At 36.5% G+C, this 14,857-nt stretch overlaps 1 protein-coding gene across 1 annotated transcript in view; it reads right to left on the reverse strand.

The window, feature by feature from the left end:
• Luzp2 (leucine zipper protein 2) overlaps positions 1 to 14,857 on the reverse strand; it is a 408,694-nt gene that overhangs the window by 197,910 nt on the left and 195,927 nt on the right. The window contains exon 4 of the mRNA XM_052161760.1: positions 13,226 to 13,307. Coding sequence (XP_052017720.1) covers positions 13,226 to 13,307 — 82 coding nt within the window. The remainder of the gene's footprint in view (positions 1 to 13,225; positions 13,308 to 14,857) is intronic.

Genomic DNA, 14,857 nt, shown 5'->3' on the forward strand with positions numbered 1-14,857 from the left:
ACGTTGGGAACATGAGACAGGACGGCTAAAACTAAGAGCCATTTGAGGGGGTCATCTGGAGACCTAATACAGCAGAAGCATCCTAACACATGTGTGAAGATGATATAAAAAGAATCACCAAATAATGTGGGCGGTGGTACCCAGACTGAACCTCTCTCATCACTAAATGAAGCCTCTAGTTCCTAGGATGGGCTAGACCTAATCAAGTTCTTGGTGAAAGGGGCTTTATGGGAAATCCTGAAAACCCAGACTTTTGCCAACACTATTGATTGCTCTCTACAGACTGATGAGGGTTGGGCCTATTGCTGAAGACAACAGCTACACAAATCATTAAACATGGAGAAACTGAGCTGGTGCCTACATAAAGACTTCACCCCTACTAACTAGTGTCCATGGTACTGGAAGGCAGTCTGCACATTACCGAAGGAGAACGGAAAACACTAACACAGTTACAAATTCTTAGATTTGCAATGATCACTCTGCAAGATGGGTCAGTGTAATAGTGGGACAAAGCCCTTGGGGCTAACCAACTAATATCTGATTGGATTTAAGGTACATTTAATGAGATGAAACACATATCCAACACTCCTCATGTGGCCAAAAATTTTACACTAGAGAGGCCAAGGAGGCAGAAAGAACGTTAAGAGCCAGAAAAGGTGGAGGACACCAAGGAAGTAAGGCCACCTAGTGACAGAAGGACCAATGTAAATGTGAACTCACAGACCTACACAGGTCTTGGCCAGATGGGGGTTCCAGTGCTGACAGAAGTAGACATAAGCCCACATCCTTCAAGCAGACACTATCTCTAATTGATAACCATTTACAAATGAAAAATTAATTTTCTACAACACGGTTCTCATTGTATATACAAAGCAGTATAGGAGAATACCAGGACAGGGAAGCAAGAAGGGGCTCATTGGGGAATAGGAGGAGGGAAGAGGGCTTAAGGGACTTTCTAAGAGCGAGGAACCAGGGGTGCCAGGAAAGGGGAAATCATTTGAGATGTAAATAAAAAATGAATAATAATAATAAAAAAAAAGGCCAGGACCTATGCCAAACCAAAGTAAACTCAATGGCACTTTTGGAGGTTCTTTGTCACATAATGCTTTGTTAGGGCTTTCTGCTGCTTTTCACTTTGCAAGTCCTTTGAATATATATTATGTTTTTTGGCTTTGTGCTTTTATGAGATTTTTACATGTGCAAATGTAGTGTGTCTGCATCTATATTTGTTTCTTATGCTTTATCTTTGGCTCTTTTTCTTCTATTGTTTCTTTTGTTTTAACCCTATTCTGGTTTATTTGTTTTTATTTTATGTAATTAAAAAATATTTGTTGGATGCCTCTATGCATTCTAAAGAGAGAGAGAGAAAGAAAGGGTGTAGATTTGGGAGAGTACATAAAAGGATCTGGGTGGTGTTGTGGAGGGAAAATAATAATCAGTATACATTGCATTAAAAATCGATTTTTTAAATTTTTTATTTGATATATTTTTTATTTACATTTCAAATGATTTCCCCTTTCCTGGCACCCCATTCCCTGAAAGTCTCATAAGTCCTCTTTCTTCCCCCTGTTGCCCCATCCACCTCTTCTCACTTCTCTGTTCTGGTATTGCCCTATACTGCTGCACTAGCCTTTCCAGACAGGGGCCACTCCTCCGTTCTTCTTGGACATCATTTGACATGTGGATTATGTCTTGGGTATTTCAAGTGTCTAGGCTAATATCCGCTTATCAGTGAGTGCATACCATGATTGATCTTAAAATATTAATTTTCGGCACATAGGTGGTTAGTCTGCCAGCCAGCCAGTCGTGGGGCCTGTGTCCTATGTAGAGAGCAGCAGAGGGAGTGAAACTCCACCGCCAGCTTGACTACTTGCAGGGGCCAAAAAACATCACTAGGTACTGAATTATCCCAAGCTTAAGATCTCTGGGGGTGCCAACCGCCAGGGGTCTGCCTGAGCCTAGGACCTGAGCACATAGGCAGTTCATTTGCCAGCCAGCCTGTCCTGGGACCTGTGTCCTACATGAGGATCAACAGAGGGAGTGACTCTCCGCCACCGTCTTTGCTTCATGACAGAGCAGTTAGGGAACACCTGGTTCACTGAGACAACCCAATTATAACATTGCTTGAGGCAAGACTCAGTAGGGCTCCAAAGGCAGAAAAGAGGAAGGCTGCATATCAGCAATCTGTGTCAGAGGAAACTCAGTCATCCAGTGTTGCGGAAATAACCTTAAAGGTCCACAGGAGGTTGAAGCACCAGCCAGTGACAACAAGACCATCTAACACCAGTGAGAACCAGATGGCTAAAGGCAAACTTAGGAACATTATTAACAGAAAAAAAGGTATTATGGCAGCATCTGAACCCAATTCTCCATCAGCAGCTAGTCCTGGATACCCCAATACACCAGAAAAACAAGAGTTGGATTTAAAATCACTGGTCAGGATGCTGTTAGAGGAACACATGAAGGACATAAATAAATCTCTTAAAAAAATTCTGGAGAAACATGACCAAAAGCTAGAAGCCCTTACAAGGGAAACACAAAAATCACTTAAAGAAATTCAGGAGAATATGGGTCAGAAGTTAGTAGCTAATGAGGAGGAAATGCAAAAATCACTTAAAGAAATACAGAACTTTGATCAACAGGCAGAAGTCATAAAAGAAAAAACACGAAAATCTCTCAAAGAATTATAGGAAAACACAAAAAAGCAAGTGAAGGAACTGAGCAAAAACATCCAGGATCGAAAAACAGAAGTAGAAACAACTAAGAAATCACAAAGGGAGACAAAAAAACCTTGGGAAGAAATCAGGGGCCATAGATGGAAATATCAACAACAGAATACAAGAGATAGAAGAAAGAATCTCAAATGCAGAAGATACCATAGAAACCATGGATTCAACAGTCAAAGAAAATGCAAAATGCAAAAAGCTTGTAACCCTAAACATCCAGGAAATCCAGGACACAATGAGAAAGCCAAACCTAAAGATTATAGGCATTGATGAGAGTGAAGATTTACAACTTAAAGGGCCAGCAAATATCTTCAACAAAATTATGTAAGAAAACTTCCCTAACCTAAAGAGAGAGAAGCCCATGAATATACAAGAAGCCTACAGAACTCCAAACAGACTGGACCAGAACAGAAATACTTCCTGTCACATAATAATCAAAACCCCAAATATACTAAACAAAGAAAGAATACTTAGGGCAGTCAGAAAAAAAGGTCAAGTAACATATAAAGGAAGACCTATCAGAATTACACCAGACTTCTCACCAGAGAGCATGAAAGCTAGAAGATCCTGGGCAGAGCTCATGCAGACTGTAAGAGAACACAAATGCCAGCCAAGACTACTGTACCCAGCAAAACTCTCAATTACCATAGATGGAGTAACCAAGATATTCCGTGACAAAACAAAATTTACACAATATCTTTCCACAAACCCAGCCCTACAAAGGATAATAGGGGGAAAGCACCATTACAATGAGGGAAACTATACCCTGGAACAGCAGGATATTAAACTTCTTTCATCAAACCCAAAAGAAGATAACCACACAAGTATAAAATTAACATAAAAAATTATAGAAAGCAATAACCACTACTCCTTAATATCTCTTAACATCAATGGACTCAATTCCCCTATAAAAAGATTTAGACTAACAGACTGGTTATGTAAATAGGACCCTACATTTTGCTGCATACAAGAAACACACCTCAGTGTCAAAAACAAAAACTACCTTAGAGTAAAAGGCTGGAAGACAATTCTACAAGCAAATGGTCTCAGGAAACAAGCCAGAGTTGCCATTCTAATATCAGATTAAATTGACTTTCAACTTAATGTAATCAAAAGAGACATGGAAGGACACTTTCTGCTAGTCAAAGGAAAAATCCAACAAGAAGAACTCTCAATCCTGAACATCTATGCTCCAAATGCAAGGGCACCCTCATTCATAAAAGAAACTTTACTAAAGCTCAAAGCACACATTGCACCTAACACAATAATCGTGGGTGACTAGAACACTACACTCTCCTCAATGGACAGATCGGGAAAACAGAAACTAAACAGGGACACAGTGAAACTAAATTGAAGCTTTGGACCAATTGGATTTAACATATATATATATATATATATATATATATAGAGAGAGAGAGAGAGAGAGAGAGAGAGAGAGAGAGGGAGAGAGAGAGAGAGAGAGAGAGAGAGAGAGAGAGAGAGAGAGAGAGAGAGAGAGAGAGAACTTTTCATTCCAAAGCAAAGGAATATACCTTTTTCTCATCTCCTCATGGTACCTTCTCCAAAATTGATCATATAGTTGGTCACAAGACAGACCTCAACAAATATAAGAAGATTGAAATTATCCCATGCCTCCTATCAGATCACTATGGAGTAAAAGTGGTCTTTAATAGCAATAAAAACAACAGAAAGCCCACAAACACATGGAAACCGAACAATACTCAATGATACCTTGTTCAAGGAAGAAATAAAGAAATCAAATATTTCTTAGAATTTAACAAAAATGAAGGCACATCATACCCAAATCTATGGGACACAATGAAAGCAGTGCTAAGAGGAAAACTCATAGCTTTGAGTGCCTCCAAAAAGAAATTAGAGAGAGCATACACTTGAAGCTAAATGGAAGAACTGAAAGCCCTGGAACAAAAAGAAGCTAATTCGCCCAGGAGGAGAAGAAGACAGGACATCATCAAACTCAGGGCTGAAATCAATCAAGTAGAAACAAAGAGAACCATACAAAGAATCAACAAAACAAGGAGCTGGGTCTTTGAAAAAATTAACAAGATAGATAAACCCTTAGCCAGACTAACCAAAGGGCACAGAGACAGTATCCAAATTAACAAAATTAGAAATGAAAAGGGAGATATAACAACAGAAAATGAGGAAATTCAAAAAATCATCAGATCCTACTACAAAAGACTATACTCAACACAAATGGAGAATCTGGAGGAAATGGACAATTTCTTAGACAGATATCAAATATCAAAATTAAATCAGTATCAAATAGATCATCTCAACAGACCCATAACCCCAAAAGAAATAGAAGGCATCATAGAAAGCCTTCTGACCAAAAGAAGCACAGGACCAGATGGTTTTAGTGAAGAATTCTATCAGACCTTCAAAGAAGAAGTAACACTATTCCACCAAATAGAAACAGAAGAAACACTACCCAACTCCTTCTACGAAGCCACAATTATGCTGATACCAAAACCACACAAAGATACAATTAAGAAAGAGAATTTCATGCTAATTTCCCTTATGAATATTGATGCAAAAATACTCAATAAAATTCTTGCCCACTGAATGCAAGAACACATCAAAATGATCATCTACCATGATCAAGTAGGCTTCATCCCAGGGATGCAGGGATGGTTCAATATATGGAAATCCATCAATGCTATCCAATATATAAACAAACTCAAAGAAAAAAAACCACATGATCATTTCATTACATGCTGAAAAAGCATTTGACAAAATTCAACATCCTTTCATGCTAAATGTCTTGGAAAGAACAGGAATTCAAGGCCCATACCTAAACATAGTTAAAGCAATATACAGCAAATCGGTACCCAACATCAAACTAAAAGGAGAGAAACTTGAAGCAATCCCACTAAAATCAGGGACTAGACAAGGCTGAAACTATCTTTTCAGTATAGTTCTTGAAGTCCTAGCTAGAGCAATTAGACAACATAAGGAGTTCAAAGGGATACAAATTGGAAAGGAAGTAGTCAAATTATCACTATTTGCAGATGATACAAAAGTATACTTAAGTGACCCCAAAAAAAAAAAAAACTCTACCAGAGAATTCCTACAGCTGATAAACAACTTCAGCAAAGTTGCTGGTTACAAAATCAACTCAAGCAAATCAGTAGCCTTTCTATACTCAAAGGATAAGCAGACTGAGAAAGAAATTAGGGAATTAACACACTTCACAATAGCCACAAACAGCATAAAGTATCTTGGGGTGACTCTAATCAAACAAGTGAAAGACCTATATCACAAGAACTTCAGATCTCTAAAGAAGGAAATTGAAGAAGACCTCAGAAAATGGAAAACTCTTTCATGCTCATGGATTTGCAGGATTAATATAGTTAAAATGGCCATCTTGCCAAAAGCAATCTACAGATTCAATGCAATCCCCATCAAAATCCCAACTCAGTTCTTCATAGAGCTAGAAAGAGCATTTCTCAAATTCATCTGGAATACCAAAGAAACCCAGGATAGCTAAAACTATTCTCAACCATAAAATAACTTCTGGGGGGAATCAGTATCCCAGACCTCAAAGATTACTACAGAGCAACAGTAATAAAAAAAACTGCAAGGTATTGGTACAATGTCAGACAAGCAGATCAATGGAATAGGATTGAAGACCCAGAAATGAACCCACATACCTATGGTCACTTGATCTTGAACAAAGGAGCTGAAAGCATTTTTTCAGTGGAAAAAAGATAGCCTTTTCAACAAATGGTGCTGGTTCAACTGGAGGTCAGCATGCAGAAGAATGCAAATCGATAAGAATTCTTATCTCCTTGTACTAAGCTCAACTCCAAATGGATCAAGGTCCTCCATATAAAACCTGAGACACTGAAACTAATAGAATAGAAACTGAGGAAGACCCTTGAGGACATGGGCACAGGGGAAAAGTTCCTGAACAGAACACCAATAGCTTACACTCTAAGATCAAGAATTGACAAATGGGACCTCATAAAACTACAAAGTTTCTGTAAGGCAAAGGACACTGTCAAAAGGACAAAATGTCAACCAACAGATTGGGAAAGGATCTTCACCAACCCTAAATCTGACAGAGGGCTAATATCTAATATACACAAAGAACTCAAGAAGATAGAACCCAGAGAACCAAATAACCCTATTAAAAAGTGGGGTACAAAGCTAAACAAAGAATTTTCACATGAAGAACTTCAGATGGTTGAGAAGCACCTTAAGAAATGTTTAACATCATTAATCATTAGGGAAATGCAAATCAAAACAACCCTGAGATTTCACCTCACACCAGTCAGAATGGCTAAGGTCAAAAAATCAGGAGACAGCAGGTATTAGTGAGGATGTGGAGAAAGAGGAACACTCCTCCACTGCTGGTGGGATTGTAAAATGGTACAACCACTTTGGAAATCAGTCTGGAGGTTCCTCAGATATCTGGGCATGACAATTCCAGAGTACCCTGCTATACCACTCCTGGGCATATACCCAGAGGATTCCCCAGCATGTAGTAAGGACACATGCTTTACTATGTCCATAGCAGCCCTATTTGTAGTAGCCAGAAGCTGGAAAGAACCCAGGTGTCCCTCAATGGAGGAATGGATACAAAAAATGTGGTATATTTACACAATGGAGTAGTATTCAGTCATTAGAAACAACGAATTCATGAAATTCTTAGACAAATGGATGGAGCTGGAGAACATCATACTAAGTGAGGTAACCCAATCTCAAAAGATCAATCATGGTATGCACTCACTGATACGTGGATATTAGCCTAGAAACTTTGAATACCCAAGACATAATCCACATATTAAATGATGTCCAAGAAGAACGGAGGAGTGGCCCCTGGTTCTGGAAAGACTCATTGTAGCAGTATAGGGGAATACCAGAACAAGGAATTGGGAAGGGGTGGATGGGGGAACAGGGGGAGGGAAGAGGGCTCATGGGACTTTCGGGGATTGGGGAGCCAGAAAAGGGGAAATCATTCGAAATGTAAATAAAGAATATATCGAATATGAAAAAAATGAAAAAATGAAATCGATTTTCAATGAAAATGAAAGGAAGTCAAGCTGACAAGCTGATAATCTGTGTGCTTTTAGAGTGTAGTGAATACAATGTGATCAGGTTTGTCATGATCCTCTTACCACATCTTAAGTTTCTCTGACCTCCAAGTGAGACAATAGATACATTCTGTCAATGATAATCAAAACCACTTTTCTTAAAGTGCTTTTATCAGAATGCTGAAACATCAATAAGAAAAGTAACTAATGCACATGGCCCAGTATCAGGGCTGCTGGATCCCATATACTAATAACTCATATGAGAAACATCCACAAGACTGACCGTGCATATGGCTGATTTACTTTCCTAGCAAAGCACACAAATACCTTTGTGAAACAAACAAGTGGACATTTATCTTTATTATATACTCTATTGTACTGTGCATTGACATTTATATCAAAATCATACAGTTTGACATAAAATCATTAGAGAACAGTCTACACTAACATTTGACAATGCAACGAGTTTGGTGGTATTTTTTTTAACAGTTGCTTTTTCTTTTATTGAAAATAATTTTATTTTTCCATAAGGTATATTCTGATTATGGTTTCCCTTCCAGTAGTATTCCTTGAAGGAGACAAAGACAAGACCATTATGAGATTTTTAGTTAGGTTTTTGTTTCTCTGTGTGTGTTGGTTTATATAATATAGATAAGTTTGACTCAGGGAATTTTCTATGTCTATATCAATTTTGAGATACTTAAGAAAGATCTTTGAAGATTGTCATAGACATTTTCATAATAGGCATAGATGTCTCATTGAATTTGCACTTCTCATTGGGCAGGGTAAAACTTTCATAATGTGTAGTCTTTCCTCTATGAATATAGGAGACATTTCTGTATATTTTTTAATTTAGGTAACTAATGTTTAAAATAATTTTTATAGGTATATTTCTTTTCTTTTATTAGATGTATTCTTTTATATTCATAGCTATTTTAAAGCATTACTGAATCATATATATTTGTTATTTCACTATCAGGACATGAGAACACTGTTTACATGTGAGTTTTGTACCCTCAAACATGACTTAAAAAGTCTTTCTGATAAAGATGGTTTTGGTTTTGACATATTTGATCATCATAACTGCAAATGTGATCCTTTGAATTTCATTTCTCCAATTTGATTGTCTTTTCTTCTCTTTTCTTGCCTGATGACATAGATGAGGACTCCCCTGTACCATGTTCAATAACAATCATGAAAATGAGCATCCTTGATTCAAGAGTCAGAAAGCTTTTAACTTTTCCAAATAAATTAAAATATTAGGTTTTAGATTCTATAAGTGATCTATATGTTAACAGATGGTCCGCTATATAATATAGTATTAGTATTTGGGGGTAAATAGAATTACTTATGTCTGAACACATCTTATTTCTGTAATATATAACATTTTTGTCTGTTCAGAAAATTTATTGGAGATTTCTTACATATTTGTAATAATTTACAATTTTGATTGTATTTTTAAAAATATTTTCTCATTTCTTCTGCAATGCTATTACTTACATACTGATGGGTTTTTGAAGCTGTATGTGTAAAGTCAGACTCCTTAGAGAGGAGTAGTATATGACCATTTCAGTTTTCTCTGGGTTTATAAAGCTATTGCTTGTCATGTGTTCGTTCTGTAAAGTAATTTTTTTAGAAAGCATTAGTACTTTTCCAATCATTTTGCTTAAAAGTATTTTGTATGCACTTTCTAATTTGCTCATTATAAATATTAATACTTTCAATTTTTAATTTAACATTTTTATACATTTTCCCATTCTTTTAATTACATTTTTTCATATTTAACATTCTCTGTTAATGTAGCTAAACTATTGTAATTCACTGTGGTTTCTAATATATTACAATTTCCATTAGTTTGGAAGCCTGCCTGCTTTCCTCCTTGCATGTAATAATAGTCTATTACTAGTCCTGTTTTTTTACTGGTTCTGTTGTTATGTGAGTGTGAAAAGCACATTCAGTGTCACCAGAACTCAGGTAGAGATTTGATCACTCCCCTGTCCCGGAATGGCCCACATTGTCATTTCTCATGAAAATTCACTTGCATAAAGAGTTCTGACTCTGGGAATCTGATTTCTGAATGAAAAGCTACTGCATTATACTTGGTGTTATCACCATTGCTTTCCTTTCATCTCCTTCTTATCACTTTGCAGGGAAGATCAAAGAAAACCAAAAGAGTCCTTTCTTTTTTGTACCCAGAGTCATCTCAGGAAAGGTTTTCTTTGAAGTTGGTCACCTGGAATCATTGCTTTATTCTCTGAGCTGCTCTTTTAGTAATGCATATATTTCATGATTTTGCCATCACATTGAGGAATGAATGTGCACTTTTTAAAAAACTTCAATACAGGAATTAAGCAAATCATGGTCTTCATATCATCTCACTACCCTAAAACTATCAGTTTAAATTGAATTATTTCACAGCTTATGTTAAAAATTATTTTTTTACTTTATAATATTCCAACAAATACAATGCATAAAATATAGAATTTTTGCTATAATATAGTCATTTGCTTCCCAACACTGGATCATTCTAAAATCTCTTCACATTTACTTTTATATGTATAAATAAATGTAAATATAGGAAGGTATGTTACTATTAAAATATTTAAAGCAATTATAGTAAATAACAGAAAGAACCTTACTGAATGTATGAGCATACACTGCATTACCAGAAATTAATAGTCTCGTTATTATTAAGGAGGATAAAATTTAAAATGCTTAGTCAACAATCACTGCGAGCTAGGTGATCCAGCACACTGCTATAAGAGGACCCTCTGTGACTCAGAATCTATGATCAAGTTCACACAGCTCATTGTCAACTTGTAAGAACAGCTTATAGAAATCCATGTATAATACCTAGATAGTGTAATTAAATAATTTTTATTAGGAATGACTTAGAGCTGAAACATTAAAACATCCTAAATGATTAAGAGTAGACTACATTATTTGAAACTTCCCTTGTCAGATATAAATCCTATGTCATCCTTGATAATGCTTATGGTAACATTAGGAGGCAGTTACTGGTGAGGTAGCCTACACTTTTGATGTTAGTTACAATTCATTATCCACCCTGTTTAGAACTATGTGTGCACAGAATCATAATTACCCAATGAATAGCTTTATAAGTATCCTGAGTAGTCAATAAGAAAGCCTCAGAAAAAAGAAATGATGATATATGAATCACTGTTAGAAGCTTTGCAAATCACCTAAAATGGTGAGTAGAGAGGAAAGGATAGAATATCACATTTATGTCTAGTATAGCCTATATGCCAGATATAATTATATTTTAATAATCCTTATTATTTTAATGTTATACACAGTTTTAATTGGATAAATAAGCACACTGGAAGAGCTTGATCAAGTCCACAAAATTCATGGTCCAATAGGAATTATCCTCAGAATAGCATTCCAAGACAGTCCTTGCAAACATTTTCAGGTTTAGTAGAAATGTTAGGTGGGTAGGGATAGGGATGTTAAGACTTTATAGAAAATTCATGAGAGAGGTCCTGAGAGCATGCTGGCTGGAACACAGGGGCCATACTCTGCATCCATGACATTTCTACAATTGGTTATTTTATCTTTGTCCTGTGCTCTTTCAGGAGTAAAAGTGTTCTCCTGAGAATCCTGTCTGCATAAAGTGTGGGAATTGCCATGGTTCGTGTGTTAGTTGTTCTGCCTGCTAGCAAGAGAGGTATTTACCTCTTGTGAGTTATAACTCTTTAGGAAAGAATCAATAAAGCAATATGGGTTTATTACAAAGGTCTGAGAAAATAGTGAATAGTGTATGTCTGTTCTCAAGGCCATTGCTTTCTATCAGATTAAATTTCCCAAGATAAATTTAAATAAAATCTCTAGTCAAAGCAGAAATGGGATTGCAGACAGAGCCATCCAACAGTCTAGGTCAGGTATTGAGGAAAGGAAGGACTAGGCAGGTGCTAAAAATTGTCCTTTCTTTCATAAAACATTGGGTGTACAGATAGCCAAGCAGTAGAACATCCAAGTATGTGTTATCTTGACAGATGGAAGAGATAATGAGAAATCCTTAACAGGAAACAATCCAGCACACAGCAGAACAGATCATCATTGTGAGAAAGGCTGCCTTTAGGAGTCAGCTTGTCTTGGGTGACAAACTGAGCTGAGTTTCAGAAGCAAAGCTTTACACTCTTAATATAAGTTGTTAGAAGCTTTGCAAATTAAAGTCTCACTACAGTGTTTAGAGTGCCTGGCATTCCAGAAACTGGCAAAGGTGGATACCTGCATTAATCTTGTTTCTAGTTTCTAATTCTGAGTCTTTATTTTATTGGTACTGCAGAGTCTGTTCAAAGAGCCATGGAGCAATCCAAGTACCACCCTCATTCTGTCTAGCCCAATAATGTACTTGAAATACTCTTCTCTATTTTCTTGCCTCCCTCACTGTATCCACAATAGGCCTTATACTCTCAGGACCATGCTTTCAAATCACAATCAACCAGCTCAAGAATTGTGCCCTCTAGCACCTCTCCAAACTACTCCAGACCTTAGGGACAGATACCCACAATGTGGAATAGCTCCTATGTCTTGTGGCTACTCCAGTTCTTCACCCAGCCCACCCTAAGACTTTTTAGCTGCCATACCTTCGCATTGCCTCTGAAATCACAATGAGATCTCCTGTCTAGTTCTGTTTGGTGGCCAGCTCTAGACTTCCACATGTGGGCCCTGGGCATGACATACCCAGTGATGGTAACCCCTTTTCTCAGTAATGTATTTGAGTCTGTTGACCTCTAATAAACATATTTTCTATGGTACTATATATTATATTTTATAAAGCAGACTTAGGCATTAGAATGGAGATAAAAACCTTATCCTTGTAAGTAGTACAAAAGTGAGTCTGGGAAATCAAGTTGAGATCTGTATCCTGGCATGATTTTGGGATCCTATTTTCCTGTCTCAGGTGAATATTAGTGATAAGAGTCAAAGGGTCAGGGTCAAAAGGACATCATATTTCAAAGATGTGGGGATCAGTTGGCCTATTAATTTGTCTTACCTTATGAATAGTTTGTAAGACGGATGACTAAGCAGATAGTATGGGCCTGTCCCTGAGTGAGCTCATGCCATGGCTATCTGAGACAGCTTACAGTCCTGCACAGACTAACTGGCATTCAGTAAAGCTTCCATACCATCCATGAACCATTAACGTGAGCCTGAGACAGTTCCCTCCCTCCTCTGCCTCTTGGTTCATCTTTTGTAGAGAATAGTAGGAGCTAGAAGATCACCAAATTAAGATTCATTGTTTCTTATAATAAATTCTGGCAAAGTGTTATACTGATCAAAATGACTGAAGCTTCTGTCCTGGTGACTTTATTTTTATTTTTTACAGTATATCTTTATTGTGGCTGTGAGAAAAAGGAAGAAATGAATTCTCGGTACTGAAGCTAATAGGCAAAGAAGAAACATAAACACACTCACTGTGGCCTGGTGTTTCTCTGCTTTCTCAGATGTCTCTTTAAGCTGACTCTGCAGGGCTTCCTGGAGAGACTTCATTTCCTCCCTAAGTTAGTAAACAAAAGAGAAAAGGGGTGATATCACATAATTTCACTATTTTCTATGAACTTTACAAAATGATGTTTGTATATCAATCTAAATATAAGGAGCAGTTAATTATAATTACGAAAGGCTACAGAGATACAAAAAAATGCATTTAAATACTCCAGTTACAAGGCTCTGTTTTTAATAAAAATGCTAAAAGCTAGTTATATATAAGGGAAATGACTTGTTATTGTTTTTTATAAGAATCCCACAGGGTGCGTCACTGTGAACAATGAAATATGTTCAATCAACCCAATGTACTAATTTGAATTGGAAAGCTAATTTTCCTAACAGCATGTAGGGCATGAACATGCTGGGTCAAAAGTCATTATAGACTTCTGAAAAAATTATTGTAACTTTCTGATCATCAAAATTTATTAATTTTATAGCATTCTGGCTTAGATAAACTTTATATTCCTGAGAATGTTTTATGGGATCATAAGAGAAAGAGATTTAGTTCTAACTATAACTTCCCAGGCACAGGAAAGAACATATATGACTATATATGCATAAACATTGTGCCCCGAGATCATTAGTATGCATGGAATATACCTTTTAAAGAAACAGAGGTCAGTAGAGAAAAACAAATATCACATTGTCTCTCATATCCATAATTTAAATCAAGAAAGGCTCTCAGTATAAGACTTGGGAATATGAACAAATGATAGTAATGCAGTAAAAATGAATGAAATATGATGTGTGTGTGTGTGTATGTGTGTGTATGTATGCTATGATGGAAGCCATTATCTTGTATACTAACTTAAAATTGTTGTTTTCTGTATTCCTCTAAGAAACTTAGAATACATGCAAATTGGATTAATGATATTTACTTCCTTTGACTTGATTTTTATCACCCAAATATCACCTCAAAAACATTAGAGTATGGGACGTGTGCATGTGTGTACAATAGAGTGCATATGTACGATACAGGAACATCTAGAGAAGCTGTCCAAAGTCAACAGCACAAAGCAGAGCACTGTTCTCTATCATGAGAACCAAGAATAGTTTAAATCCTGCAATCAGTTGTGGGGAATCTAGCTCTGGTAATTTGTGTAAGTGATAAAGTTCTCTCATAAATTTCTTTATCTAAAACTGGGCACAATAATATGGCCATTTTGTAGGTTTGTGTCAAAGTTTAAATGACCTAATAAGCCAAATGTTTAGCACAAAGCCTGGAAGTGCAAATTATTTATTCTACATCCATTAAACATACAAACACAAAAACCCAACCCTGTGTAGACCTCATGTACACCAATCTTTTTAGCAGGATGCCCCACAAGATGGGAGAGTCTTCTAGATTTCTGCTCTAGGTATTATGATTGTGCAAATTTGAGAGAGAGAGAGAGAGAGAGAGAGAGAGAGAGAGAGAGAGAGAGAGAATACATTTTGGAATCATTCATTTTAGTCCTGTCCAAATTCTTAATTTATAGTCTAAGGCTAAATTCTAATTTTCTTGGGAAGAGTTTTATATATATATATATATATATATATATATATATATATATATATAAA

Source organism: Apodemus sylvaticus, chromosome 1, assembly GCF_947179515.1.
Source record: "Apodemus sylvaticus chromosome 1, mApoSyl1.1, whole genome shotgun sequence".
NCBI lineage: Eukaryota > Metazoa > Chordata > Mammalia > Rodentia > Muridae > Apodemus > Apodemus sylvaticus.